The 15,846-nt window shown below is 35.8% G+C and overlaps 1 protein-coding gene across 1 annotated transcript; it reads right to left on the bottom strand.

Annotated features, from left to right (window-relative positions):
* Window positions 1–7,362: 7,362 nt before the first annotated feature.
* On the bottom strand, window positions 7,363–8,207 carry LOC149571429 (ethylene-responsive transcription factor ERF015-like). The gene has a single exon (XM_089812948.1). The coding sequence runs from the start codon at window positions 8,075–8,077 to the stop codon at window positions 7,514–7,516; it is 564 nt and encodes a 187-aa protein (XP_089669074.1). The 5' UTR covers window positions 8,078–8,207; the 3' UTR covers window positions 7,363–7,513.
* Between the last annotated feature and the right edge of the window lie 7,639 nt (window positions 8,208–15,846).

Here is a 15,846-nt window from a genome sequence, read left to right as displayed (position 1 = left end):
TCGTGTCCATTGTGGGCTTTCCCAATATGATCTCCTTCATTTGATAATCCTTTAGAGTTAGTTCTTTAGTGTCAACATGAGAAGGAGAAATGACTATATGAGCTAGAAGCTCTTGATCTTGATTCTTCATAATGAAAGAAAGTGTTCTAGCATCACCCTTAGGTGGCTCTGACTTCTTTATAGATTTATTAATTCCTTCATTCTTTCCTCTTTGGGTAGCTCCATATACTTCTTCTATCAAAACATAACTTCCTTCTTTAGCCATGACAGTGTGGTCCCCATTGGTAACATCTATTTGGCTGAAGAACTTGGTTTTGAAGTAGACTCCTTTCCATTATTACTCTTCTCTAGAGTCTCCTCACATCAAGGAAGATATCTCAAAGGAATTTCTATGCATTGTTGGGCTAAGGATCTAGGCTCTATATCTAGTGGATTTTATTCAGTTTCTTATGCTATTTTCCCCTCTTCAGATACTTCATTAACATGAAGTTGTTGCTATTATCCTTCTTTCATTTCCTAACTTTCTTGTTCATCTTGTATTACTAAAGGAGGTGGAGCTACTAACCCTTTATCTAAGCTTGTGACAAAATCTTGTGGTGGTGGTGATGGAATACCAAGTGGTCCATGAGGTAGAGGAAGCAATTGATTCCAATCCTCTCCTAATGGCTCATTTGTTGAGGTATCCCTTATCTTCTCACCCACCATCTTGGTGACCACTAGGATAAAGTTAAAATATGAGAGGTCAAACACATTAGCCCCTTCATTCTCCATCTCATCTATCCAATTCTATTGTTTATATCTAAAGTTTCTACTTGGATAGGCTCCCTTGGAGTAGATGGAGGTGTTTGAGTAGAACTTCTCCTCCTCTCTTCCTTTGCTACTTTGGTGGAGTAGGTTCTCTGATTTAAGGGGAAAAAATCTATATGTCCCCCTTCAGCCTACTCCTCTACTTTAGGGGTGGTCTCTAGAACCTATGGGGATGGAGTACTTTTCTTCTTCAATCTCCTCCTTTGTACACCTACCATATTTTTTTTTGTTTTATCTCTTTTTGGCACCGAGGGGGAGGCTTCTTCCTCTAAACTTCTTGGTGGTGGCATCCCTTGTTCCTCTGATACTTCCTCCTCTTTCTTCTCTGGTTGTGGCTCTTATTGAGGTTGGTTGGCTAGCTCTAGCTCAACTTTCCCTTGCTCCTATTCTGGCTCATCTTGTTAGGCTTGTATTGTTGGTTTCCTTTCCCTAGGGGCTACCATTTTTCTCTTACCTTTTCCCTTATCTGCCTCAAAATACTCAACCTCCACTCATGTTGACGCATTGTTTCCAACCTCACTAGAGATTTAGCAGGATAGGTTGGTATGGTGACTTTAACAACTTTACCTTTCTAAGGCCTGAGAGTAGCTTGTAGAGGTATGGCCTAGGGAACTAGATCCATTCGAAATGGCCTCCAAATCCATTCCCTTGTAAGATTTTTCACATGTTTGGCCCAATGATCTATGTCATTATTCTCCTCATGCCATATTTATGCATTCATAATTGACCTATCATAGATTTTATCTAAGTTATACAAAGGATCCATACTTCAGGGACATCCTTTTCTATGGCCTTTAAAGGGATATTTATTTTTAGCATATCTTCTACTAGATATAGACTCATCCTACAATAATCCCTAATGGGAACATCATAGCCATCTATCATATTCATCCAGTGATCTTCAAGAGCTTCCTCATGGACTAACTATTTCCCCACAAGATTTTGGACCATCCCAATATTGTCAAAATATGGGCAAGGATCCTAGTAGTCATCCAAGGGAGACTAATCCCACTTTGAATCAAAGGTAGCAATATCTTGTTTTTGCTTAACCTCAAACACCTTGATGTTGATTAGCCAGACCTAGATCTTCTTGAGTTATTTCCTCACTCTATCATATGCTACCAAAGTATCAACCAATCTAAGGGGTGTCTTGGGAGCATTTTGGGGCACAAAAGCGTACCAACAACCTAGAGATATGTGAATTTCTTAAACTAAATGTAGTAGGGTCCTACTTTAGTTATTCTTGCTACTACCTCTATTGACATTCATTTAGCATAATGTCCATCAATAAACTTGATGATGGAAAAAATGAATCCATCATTGACTACCCTATATTCCAAACTTTGTAGTGGGAGCTTGTTCTTTGCCAGTTGTGGGTATACCAATTGTGGGAGCTTCTTCTTTACCTTTTTGTATAGCCTAGGGTAGTCAATGGTTTTAGCTACTAGTAAGTACACCATGTATGATGTCATGTAGAAGTGAGGGTTTGTCTTGATTGAGATTGACAACTCATCCAAGTTGTCACTTGGGATGGTGGCCCAATCAATAGGCATCTTTGCGGTCCTTATAGTCTCAGTGAAGTGAAGCATCCACATTTGTAGGTGACTTGATGCTAAGAGGCCCAATACTCTATTGAGAAGAATAGTCAAATATCCAATGTCTTCCTTCATATATCCTAGGGTCATTTCTACCTTTCCTACTCTTTTAACCAGAGATGTCTTGTCAATCAAGAGTGAGGTTTGCACCAATTCCTTAGCCTCTTTCTCATTTTCTTTATACCACCTATCTACTCCATCATAGGATATTTGGAGGTATTGGTCCTCCCTCAAAAAGTGGAACACTTTCCTTATGTTGTGAGATCAAAGGTCTAGGACTATCTCTCCTTTGACACTATTCATGACCTTCACCTTTGTCATGTAGTGTTATGCTAGTGTCATGATCAGTTTAGAGGGTTGAATTGATGTAGGTTGTGATGCAGTGTTTACCAATCCACTTTGGATCAAATTTGATATCATTTTTGACCTCTCCTTTGGTTTATTGCATATTGTCAGTAAGGCATTTTAGTCGATATGACAATTTACAATTACAATTTAGGTGTTGTTATTACAATTTACAAGGGTATGCAAGATGATACCACTACCCAAACATGCAATATACGATGAGATTCTTCAATACAAAAGATAGATACAAAAAATCTCTTTACTGCTACTGATATCTTCAATACATGATATAGCCTTTTTCTTCTCTTCACAAAACTTAAGATCATAGTTCACATTGTTCTTATCATACATCATAATTCACATCATAAAAAAATACCATTACTTGCTTACAAGTTCGCATACCAGTTCACACAACTTCATATCCAAAATCTTTTTCTTTATGCCATATTTCTTTAATTGCCACCCTTCATCTCTTTGCACGCTTGCTAAAATACAAAATTAGATCTTGCCCACTTAGGGTTAACATCTAGGATGTCATCCCTAATTAATTAAGTAATTATTTTGATAAACAAAATAATTCCTTTATACAATTTAATACTCAATTACATATTTTTTCCCTATTCAGTTTGCTCAACATTGCCACTGTAAAACCAAAATATCTCTAAATCTATGTCTATACTGTCAGTATAGATTGCACTCTTGCACATATAATCCTCATAGTCTCTTCTAGTTATACCTAATTGTGCGTGTGCCAATATTGCTTCTATGAACTGTGCTAACCAAAAATGTTCCTATGCTGACATATGTATTATGTGACACTTTGACAATTTTTTAAGTTTACATCCCAAACATTATCTCTCAAATCTATTGACTTGATCTGAGCTATATGTTGTCATAAATAACAAAATCATATCATGTTAACATAGCCAAATTGCCAACAACTACTTAACTATGTACATGTCCAACAATATAGAAATTAGGCAAACCCTCACAAAAATCAATCACTATTGGTGAAAGGTCATGTCCCTCATGCTCCTATTGTAACTATTCCTAGAATTGAACAACCCAACTACTTGACGATTCTTACAATATAGTCTTATTGACTGCAAGACTCCCAACAATATAATAGACAAAGACAAGAACAATATCCTAAATAAAATTGACAAAATGAATACTCTTATGTCCTTGACTCTTACCTAAAAAAATCCACCTAAGAACTCAAACAAACATATCATATAACATATTTCATCCACTCTTTATATATATATAAACTTTATGGATTCCAACTAATTGATGATTCTTATAACATACTCGTCCATCATAGGCTACAGATAGACTCTGCCTTTAACCGATTTTATTTTATTCCAACTTTATTCAATTGAAAAAAAATCTATTATTAACCATCTCTTCATAGATCATCTATAGATTTGATTTGAGAGGTCTATCTAAATTCAACAAAAGGCACAGCTTTAGCTATCAACTAGGTAGTCTCCGTGCAGGAAAAGTAAACAAAAACTGCCCAATTGCAGATCAGCATATGTGTCGCTTTGAATAATATTCTATTTTCCTCTCTACATTTTATGTCATTTCAATTTATTGAAACTTCCAATTATTTGTGCAATTATTTTTTTTTCACCTCTGCTGATTCCCCCTGTCCTCTGATCGTTAAGATTTTTCTCCTTGGTTTAACCTGGATTAGCTTTAACTTTAGGCTTTCACTTTATTCCCTTTCTTTCTGGTTACAAAATCTTGAGAAAAATAAAATATTGTACCTTTTTCTTTGTGCACAAAACTTAAATCAGAAATAGAATCAAATGGGATTTCCATGCAAACTTCAGTCATGGTCACAGTTGAAGAAATCAAGACCTTAACATTACTTTTTTAGATTAGACTATTTATCACAATTTATCATTGAAATAATAGTTTGTTATCATATCAAAAAAAAAATTAAAACAAATACCTTAAATTTTATAGATTGTGGAAGTATATGATTTTTTAAAGTGGAGGTTTATTTCAAATTTGTATTTGGTTTACGAGAGATGGTATTTTTTTAGAAGAGTCATCGAAATAGAATGCTACATTGAAGACCTAAAGATTATGAAATGTAATCTGAAATGATGATAAACAATAGAGGACCAAACAATAATTACCAATTTTATGGATTATACAAATCTGAAATCTTAAAAATCAAGACTTTTTCAAAATTGGTAGTTGGTTTACTTCTAATCACATTCTTTTCCTTGATCGGGATGATGGAATACTATTGAGACTAAAAGATTATGAAATGTGATCTGAAAGAATGATCATATACTAATCTAACTTATAAACAAGTATTACAAATTTTGTGGATTGTACAAAACTATAATTTAATATTTGATTTATTTCAATTTTTTTCTTTTATCTATCTTCAAAATGATGTGATTTGAAATGATGATAAATAAATCTATCTAATTTACTTTATAATTTTTTTAATTTATGAATTGCAAATATCTATATTACTTAAATAAAATTAATAATTTATTTATTTCAGATCCAATTTTTAAATAGATCATCATATTAATAGAATACAATTGAAATAATTTTTTTTATTAAATATAATAAAAAATAATAATAAAGAAAACCATTGTTCCCCTCTTTATTTTGAATTAATAACTGATAAAATTCTACACAATCTTCTGAAAACCATTGTTCCCCTCTTTATTTTGAATTGATAACTGATAAAATTCCACCTCTTTTATAGATATGTGCAAAAAGAATTGTTGATGAAAGTAGTGAAGGTAACCAATCTGAGATGAATATAATGCCTTTGTTTTTTGTTTAGCTTTCGAATTACTTTCATGATAAACTATAAATCTTTTTCTACCCAACACAACAGCAGCCATTATTGTTGCTTATGTAACGTCGTTTGTAATGCTTACATAAAAAATAACAAAATGAATTTAGTTTCAGAAGCATGGCAGATGAAATTATGGCAATTTTTAAAGAACATCATTTGATAAATGTTTGCCATTTTCACAAGGCTTCTCTGACAATATGGTCCATAAGAAATGTTGATTAAAGTAAAGTGGTTCACATTTAACTAGTATAGTGTATAGTTTGGAATCTTTCTTTTAAAATAGTAGAAGAGCCATGTCTTTGAGAATTGAAAGTGGAATTATAGATAGGGAGGGGTAGCTAAAGTTAAGTAGCTATTTTTTTAATCAGCTATACTCTATGGTTGGCTGCTGCAATTTTAATTAATGTGAACAGTTGACATATTGTTGTACCATCCAAAGCAAACTCAATCTTGTGTTTTTTTTACTTTTCGAATAAAATCAACCTTTATTTCTTTGTGTCACAGATTTATCATGTTATAAAATTGTAAGGAGGGAAACAACTTCTTATATTAATTTCAAGAGTGATGTTATAAATTGATGCGGCAATTAGAAGTCACACAAAAACTTGTCAGAAAATGTTTGCTACTTTAATAATAAGTGAAAACAAAGTATCATTAAAGTTGGACATTTTATTTTTTCTTAATATTATTTTATTTTTTCAGTATTTTAGATTAAATTTTATTATTATGAAGTAGAAAGTAAGAGAAGAGATCATACTGTATCATAATGTTTGATTTAAAATGTTGAGTGGACAAACTCATACAATCAAATCTAAAAACTATTCAAATTAAGATGATGAACAATAGATATTATGAGAATTGATCAAATTTCATTGTGTATCATCAGAAAGTAGAAATAAGAGAAGAGATCATGCTTGTATCATAAAATTTGATCTAGAACATTGATAAAAAAAAAAAAATCATAAAACTAAACCTAGAAATACTTATTAGAAAATAAGATAAATTATGATGCTAGTACAATAAAACTTGTGCTGACATATCATGCTAGTATGAGAAAGATTGACCTCAAATGTTGAGTAAATGTTGACATAATCAAATTCAAAAACAATTTATACAAAGTAAAAAAGAAACAAACAATTCACACAATTGGATCCAAAAACAACTTCTATCAATACAAGAAAGAATTATCCAAATGATACATTTATCACTAAACAGTAACCAAATTTTACAAATTGAAAACATCTTCAACACAAAACATTCATTCAAATTAACACCGCGATTCTTCAAGAATGCAATCACTCTCCCAAAAAAATTCCAAAACTTTATCCCATTCCCAACTTTACATACTACTCAATTTCATTGTCTATCATGAGAAAGCATATGTAAGAGATGAGATCATGCTACTTTCATAAAATTTGATCCATAATATTGAGAAAAAACTCTCACAATCAAATAAGTTATGAAGCTAATATCATAAACTTTAATCTGAAATATAGAGAAAAATCTAACACAATCAAAATATAGAAGCATTTCATAAGAAGTAAGAAGAGATCATGAACTAGTATCAAAAAGACTGACCTCAAATGTTGAATAAATGCTCACATTATCAAATATAGAAAGAATGAATTGAATCCGAAAACTACTCCTATCAAGAAATTATCTAAATTATATATCTACCACAAAACTTACAACCAATTTCTACAAATTCAAAACATCTCCAATGGAAAACTTTCATTCAAATTGGCATCGACACCATGATGGAAGCAATGCAAGTCACTCTCCCAACAAAAGTTGCCAAAACTTTATTCCATACCCAACTTTACATACACACATTTTGACTCCACCAAACATCATCTCCAACACCCAAATCCACCATTGAAGATCCTCCAGAGCCACAACAACAAAAGAAAAGAAAAGACATCCAATTGGGCTAGAGGAAACCACTGTCAAAGGACTCATTGAGGTTAGGGAAGCCCAAGGGAGGCCCATCATGAGATCGATCAAGCATGCTCAAAACAATATCTTGAAACCCAATACCACCATGATGATCATGAAACCCATTCACCTCAATTGGGCCTCCTCCTCCTCCTCTAACAAAACTCCCTACATGAGAAGCACCGCCGTGAGCGGGAGGAAGCTCGAGAGGTGTGAAATTAGCAACCGGCAAGGGGTGAGGGAGGAAATGGACGGTGGAGATCTCGGCAGCAGCGGCCTGAGCAAGCGCCTGGATTTCCCGGGGGGAGTAATTGTAGGGGTAGGGAACGGCCGGTGGGTGGTCGGCGAAGTTGAGGAAACCGGCGGGTCCGCGCAAGCACAAAGAGGCGGCGTCGTATGCCCTCGCTGCTTGCTCCGGTGTGGTGTATGAGCCTAACCACACTCTCGCCCTGCAGTTGGGCATTCTAATTTCAGCTACCCATTTTCCCCACGCTCTCCTCCTCACTCCTCTGTACCTCCTGCTGCCCATGCCCTCCATTTGTTGTTGTTGTTGGTCCATGGGGGCAGTCTTAGGAGCTCAGTGGTGAAGTGGGCATTCCGCAAGAGAGGGATTTTGATGGGTTTGGTATATGTATATGTGGGGAGTTTGTGGAGATGGAAATAACTAGTTGTTGAGTTGTAGTTTGGGTTGGGGTGAATGTATATTTATGGTTCTCTTGTGGGTTCCACTTTGGAGTAGGGGTTGTTTATAGTAGGTGGTGTTGCATAGCTTGTGGAAGGAATGCTTCATGTCTTTTCTCTTTTTGTTGTTTAATGTTCTTTGGTTTGAAAGATTCTTTGGGTTTGTTAATTAGGTTTTATTGTGTTTCTTTGGTTTGAAAGATTCTTTGGGTTTGTTCGTTAGGTTTGATTGTGTTTTATGGGAGTTTAGGACATGGGTTCAGAGTTTAGGACATGGGTTCAGTTCTTGATTTGTCTATGGTGTTGCACAACTTGTGGAAGGGATGTTTGATCTCTTTTTTTGTTGTTTAGTGTTCTTGGATTTGAAATATTCTTTGGGTTTGTTCAATTGCATTTTACGAGAGTTTAAGGTGTGGATATAATTCTTGATTTGTTTGTGGTGTTGTATAGCTTCTCGAAGGTAATTGATGCATCATTCTTTTTTTGTTTAATAGTTTTGGGTTTGAAAGATTATTTGGGTTTGTTCATTGAGTTTGATTGTGTTTCACTGGAGTTTAGGGTGTGATAGTTCAATTTTTCGATTTGTCCATAGTGTTGCATAGTTTGTGGAAGGAATGCCTCATATTTTAAATTTATTTTTGTGTAATGTTCTTGGGTTTGAAAGATTCTTTCTTTGGGTTTGTCAATTTGGTTTGATTGTGTTTTAGGAGAGTTTAGGGTATCCAATTCTTGATTTGTCCATAGCGTTGCATAGCTTGTGGAAGGGATACTTCATCCCTTTTTTTTGGTTTAATGTTCTTGGGTTTGTTCATTGGGCTTGATTGCATTTTATGAGAGTTTAGGGTGTGGGTTCAATTTTTTATTTGTTTATGGTGTTGCACAATTTGTGGAAGGGATGCTTGATCTCTTTTTTGTTGTTTAATGTTCTTGGGTTTGAAAGATTCTTTAGATTTGTTCATTTCATTTTATTGTGTTTTACGAGAGAGAGTTCAGGGTGTAGGTTCAATTCTTGATTTGTATGTGGTGTGTCTGAGGATATGTTGCAAATCGATCTTAGAGGTTAGTAGGGTTCATCCTATAGAAAGTTGAGTTGAGGATTATTGGACTTAACTCTCAATTCCTAGTTTTTCTTTAAATGAGAACACTTGAGGTTTAGTTCAACATTTGTTCATACTCATTACTTATTGTTTTGTCAGGTTAGGTCATGGAGTCAATTTTGACTTGTTTGTGTTGTGCATGAATGCCTATTATACAATATTTAGAGAAGTTAGGAGGGTTCATCCTATCTAAAGTTGTGCTCCATATTATTGAACCAAAATTTGGATTGCTTTTGTTTAAAATGAGAAAAAATTGAGGGTTAGCTCAATGCTTATTTTCTCAATTGTTATTTTTGGTAGTTTAGGTTGTGAATTGGCCACCATTAAACATCACACTAAGCATAAAACTAAGCCCGAAAAAAGTAAGTCGACTAAATGACTATTTAACACTTGTGGCCTAGGAGTCGGTTGTTAGTGTGTGATGTTTACAACCAAGGTTGTGGATTCAATTCTTGATTTGTTTATAGTGTGCAAGTAAGCTATTACACATTGTTTGAGATGTTATCGGGGCTTCCCTTGTCAAAAGATTGAGATTTGGATTGTTGAACCAAACTCTCAAGTGATTCCTCTTTTGTGAGAACAATTGAGGTTAGTCCAACTCTATTTCAGTCTTGGCTATCATTTTAGGTAGTTCAAATTATGAATTCAAGTCTTCATTCATGCGTGACATGCATGAGTTTCTATCACATATTGTTTGAGATGTTATGGGAGGCTTTCCCTGTAGAAAGATAAGCTTCACATCATTGGACCAAACTCTCGGTTCCCCTTTTTTAGAACAATTGAGGGCTAGCTCAATGCTTTTTTGGTCTTCACTATTATTTTAGGTTGTGTAGGTAGTGGGTTCAATTCTTGATTTTCTTGGAGTGTGCATAAGGGTCTATTGCACATCATTCAATAGATTAAGTGGGGGTTCATTATGCAAGAAGCTTAGCTCTAGATTGCTAAACCAAACTCTTGATTCCTTTTTTCAATGGGAACAATCAAGAGTTAAGTAGGAATTTAAAGCTTAGCTCTTCGTTATAGGGTGAGGATGATTTGTAAACCTTCCCATAATCTCTCATGCAAAGTGCAATGGGCCCCACAACAACCATCATATTTATATCAAAATAATAGTCAAGATCAAATAAGTTGACCTAAAGAACTTAAATAGTAATCGGTCTTGCAACAAATTCCTAATTCTTTTTTTATGAGAACAAATGAAGGTTAGTTCAATGATCCAAAGATTATTTTCTAGGGTGAGAGCAACCCATGAGCTCTCTCATAACCTCTTGTACAATAATGAGCCCAACACCACATGTCATGTTTAAATCAAGATTCAAATTCACATTTTGAACTACCTAACACGATAACCAAGATCAAGTGAGCTGACCTAAAAGACCAATATACTATGTGGTGTTGCACCAAACTCTCCATTACTTTTTTTTAATGAGAACAATTAGAAATTCATTTAGAGATTCAATTTACATGCTGATGGTGAGTCCTCCCATAGCCTCTTGTACAATGTATAATAAACCACACAATACATCACATTTAAGTCCAAATAAATCAAACTCACAATTTAAATTATCTAAAATAATAACAACCATGATTAAAAAAGACATAATAAGTGGTGTTTTGCATGCCTAAAGAAAGGGATGCTTCACCCCTTCCTATATAATATTCCTCTGTTGAAATTGGTTTGACCATGAAATCAGATTCAGTCAAAAAATTTGAGCTGCTGAATAGTTTTTGCCAACCATATATTCTTCAACCTTTGGAGGACATTCATGCGGGTAGGGACCATGCAGCGTTTGTATAGTCAAGAGAGTGAATAAATTGGCAAGTTGGTGATAGTGCTCACTATTTTGCACACAAATCAACAAGATTCTTCACCGTAGTCAAATTCTGTATAGGCTTACGTCGTTATCTAATCAAATCTATGAAGCAATGTATCACTTAAATATAAGGAACAAGTTTAAACGTGTAGAGTTCAAAAGATTATTTACTCAATGGATATGCGGGTACAATGAATGGTTGGAGCAGGTTAATTCCTTCAGGTTTATTTTCAACATGGATGTTGTGCACCACACAAAGTGAAGTTTTACTATGATGCTGTAAACTTTCTTGTCCCCTCTATTGAGTTGACCAGAAGTTCTGTTTCTTCTTGAACGGCCATGTTTGGAAGCCACAATTGCTTATTTATTACATTCTTTTAGCAGTGAGGTTTTACCATGGAGGAAGATCCTCGACCAACTTTACATTCTGCCTTTATCTTTATACTTTCTTGATTGTGATATAGAGGAGAATCCTCTACAAAACTCTTTTTCTAGCTTCTGTTGAATTTACTTTGTTGTGCATGACATTGATTTTGAGTCATCATTGGGTTGTGAATTTGAATAGAAGTTTACTTAAAATTCTTATTTTTAATAAGTGAGAAGATAATGGTTAAAAAATTCTATTCAAAATGTTAATGGTCTCTTGGTTCAAGTTGGTGACATTAATTAATTTTAGTGAGTCTATATCTTCATTGAGTGTAAGGCTTTGAAATATCTTAAGAGACTAGGTTAGCAACATATTCCAAGTGAATTTTATGGAATGGATATCCCTCATTCCTTGTCTCTCAGTCAAATAGGCATATACACAAATTGACAAATAATAGTAATAATAGTAGAAAAACCAAAGTATTTTGTTCGAGACTTACTACTAGGACTTCAACAAGTGGTGAATACTATTCAAGAGTCACTTGTTATGTCCCCTTTTTACATTAGAGTTTGTAATATCCCTCGAGCCTATTGTTCATTTTTCATGACTTTTGATTAAATATATTTAGAAAATGACTTTTATTTATGATACTCAAGCATGTCCTATTTTTAGAGTAATTGATCATAGGGCTCTTACATATTATGGAATCAAAATTATTTCTTTCACTGATGTTTGTTGTGGCTTCACAACAAACGCCTCATTTTTTACTCGAAAATGGAGACCCCCTCTTTAGGGGAATTTGTTCTCGAGAATAGGACATCTAGTAAGGCACCTCAAAGGGTGGGTCCCCTTGTGGTTCTAGGTGAGTCTAGGATGTCTAGTCAGTCAGTGTCATTCGAGGTTGGGTAGCCAAGAAGCCAAGTTTTGTTAAGGAAAAGAAAAGGTGTCCACATGCACACCCTTAAAGGGTGCATTATGTGCACACAAAACCATCAGCCTGAGCGTGTACAAGCACTATAGTGCATCTTTAGGAGTGTGTTAGGTGCGCACCTTGAGACCTTGTCCACCTATGAATAGGAGCCAAATCCCCCTCATTCCATTCATTTGCATTCAAGACCAGATGAGTGCCACATGTTCGCACCCTCCCATTTGTACATCCTTTGCTCCGAGTGACAAGGTGAAACCTACTATGCATGTGTGCACCATTCGCACCTGTGTAGGTGCACATGGTGTGATGTGTGTGACACTTATACACCTAGTGCACTACCTCAAGCCTAGGAACTAGCTATCTGCATCACAATTTGCACACACTTGTATGGTGTGCACCTGTGAAGGTGTGCCCCCTGCACATGTGCAAGACACAAGGTGCACCAAGCACGCCTTGCACACATGCATAGGCATGCTTGGTATGTTAGTGTGCTAGAACTGGTTTTAGGGTCTTTTGTTAGTTTCTTCTCTATTTCTATAGTTTTTTGCCAGTTTGACTTACTCATCAAGTGTCATGATAATCTCCTAACATGTGTATACTGACATATATCTCATGTGCAAGTTAAAATGACATCTTTAATATCGTCATCCATGGAAACAAAGATCACATCAAAACTAGTGACATTCAAATTTTAGGGTGCACCAAAGAAGTCATGATTTGTGAACAAACATATAGAGGTATGAGACAAAAAGTTGGGACACATAGATTAAAATGCATTCATGGTCCTGTGCAACAAGTTGAGGGAGAGATCAAAGATGATCTCCTCATTGAATCTGTATAAGTTGGTGAATGTGGCCTTGCACCCTATGTTTGTTCAGTCTTCTGATTTTATCATGGCACTAGCTCATAATTATGTTCCCGAGGAGAAAGTAGTGAAAAGCATCACTAGGGATATAGTTCTAGACATATACCTCAACAATATTGAGAAGGTCTTCCGCCTATCTCCCATAAACTAGTTCTTGAAGATAACTTAAGACATAGTTGATAGATGGTATAAAGAGCATGAGCAAGAGTTGAAAGGCTTAGTGCAAGAGAAATATCTTTTCCCTAGACCCAAACCTAACAAGGAGCCAAAGAGGTAGACATGACCCTGGGGTATATGATAGATGACATTGGTTACTGCATTGTCCTCCTTAGCAGAGTCATGGGACTCCCTATAGCTAGTCATATGTAAACATGGATGGTTCATTTCATAGAGACCACCAAGAGGAGAGGCTTGCTGATTGACTGGGCTATAATTATTAGTGACAACCTAGATGAGGAGCTTTTCTTATTGAAGTTGGACCCTCGGTTCTACATGACTTCATACATTGTGTATCTTCTAGTAGCAAGGCCAATGGACCATAAAGGGTTGGTAAAGAGAGGGAACATGTAGGACACCAATGCATGGCCATACATAGTGTACCCCTAGCTGGTGCAAAAGAATCTCACATTTAAGAGCCCAAAATACAAACTAGTTTACAATGATTTTATCTTTGTTATAATCTAGTGCCTTGAAGGGGATTATGCAAAGAGGTTGTCTATGGAAGCTATCTCCATGGTAGCACAAGTGGGTTCTTACTTTATTCAGTTTAACATATTTACTTATGTCCAGTTGGTTGGAATTCTCCCATGGCCCAACAAGCTTCCACGCTATGCCTCAGAAAAAATTATACTCTTGGAGATTGTTAGGTAGTTAGCCTTAGCTTATGACAAAGTGAGGAAACAACATAAGAAAATATGTGTGTGGTTGATTAACATTGGAGCTTTTGAGGTAAATAAAAAGAAAGATATAGCCTCATATGAAATTGAATGGGATTGACATCCCTTGGATGATTATCCAATTCCTCGACCCTACTTTGACAACATTTGGATGGTCTGGAACATCTCGTAGGGAAGCAGTTCATACCTAATGCTACAATTGAAGATCATTGGATGAACTAAGTAGATGACTGCAATGTTTGAATTAGGAACTATTGTATGATGAGGCTAATTTTTTTAGAAAGAGTGCTCAACTTGAATATACCTTTGAAGGAATGGAACAAGGACATCCTAGTTGTGCTAAATCCCCTCTACAACATGGACATAATCTTTGAGAGGCACATGATGAGTACCAAAGTTGGCTAGGAAGAAAATGATAATATACAACATCAGGCAAGGTATGTCATTCAATTGACTAAGGATTAGGTAAAGTTCAACCTTTCCACTTAAAGCTAGTTCCTAATGTGCCAACCTTGCAAGAAACTATGAGGCCTAAGAAGGGGAAAGGAACTAAGGTCATAGTTTTGACATACTAGGAAAAGTTTGTGGCATACTTCCAGAGTGATATAGTTAAGGGGAAGAAATTGAAGAAGGTTGCATAAGAAAAGGAAGCCAAACTAGAAGAGGCCTAGCTCGAGGAAGTTCAGGCTCAACTTGAAGAAGCCCTAACTCAAACATAAGCCTTCCCATCATTACCAAAGAAGGATAAAACTGAAGTAGTGGTGGTGGGAGTGAGAAAGAAGAAATTGAAGAAGAAGAGCACTCCATCTCCTTAAATTCTAGAAACCATATATGAGGAGGAGGAAGAGAAACAAGGAGAAGAGATCGAATCTCTCCCTTTGAATAAGAGGACCCGATCAACAAGGGCCAGAGAAGAGGAGAGGCGAAGGAGTGCAACCCAAACACCCCCATCTATTCAAGAACAACTGATTTAGCTTGAAGAATCTACATATCAAGAACAAGAAGGATGGATTGAGTCTATGGAAGGAGATGGTTAAGATGTCTTTGATCTCTTTAAATTTGAATTTATGCCTATAGGGAGTCATTTGGAAGGAGGGGTAATAATGAATACTCCATATAGAGAGCCAACCGGTGAAGATTAGAATCAATTGCCTCCACTTTTGCAAGGGCCAATGGGCATACCACCTCCACCACCTAGGAATCCACCATCACCTCCTCCTCCTCTAGTAGAATAAAGAGCTACCCTAGTGTTGCCACCAATCACAAAATTTGAGACTCGTATGGTAGGAGGGGATGAGTTCAAGAAAGTACATACTACCAAGGTCTCAAAAGAGGGCTAGATTGGCAACAAGAGGGAGAAGATGCTCTCCCCAAAGACCATAATGGTTACTCCAGTAGCAGAGCCATCTAGAACGAAGAAGACCCCAAAGAGGAGTGCTAGGAAAAATAGGTCATCTTCTAAATGACCTCATCATTAGGTCAATACATGTCTCCTAGAGGTACCACTCCAACATGGTTGAAATGAGAGTTATTTGACCTGCCAAAGGAGATATGTGGAGTATAGAGAGATAGAAGGATTGGAGGCATTAACAGAGGAAACAAGGACACCAACACCCATTCAGGGTTATCCTAAACAACTGACCTTCATTATGTGGAACCATAGTAATGACTTGATAAGTC

The sequence above is a fragment of the Cupressus sempervirens genome, chromosome 2 (assembly GCF_028749045.1).
Source record: "Cupressus sempervirens isolate cs-2001-9-10 chromosome 2, ASM2874904v1, whole genome shotgun sequence".
NCBI lineage: Eukaryota > Viridiplantae > Streptophyta > Pinopsida > Cupressales > Cupressaceae > Cupressus > Cupressus sempervirens.
The sequence above is the reverse complement of the archived record's forward strand: the minus strand, read 5'-3'. Positions and strand labels throughout refer to the sequence as shown.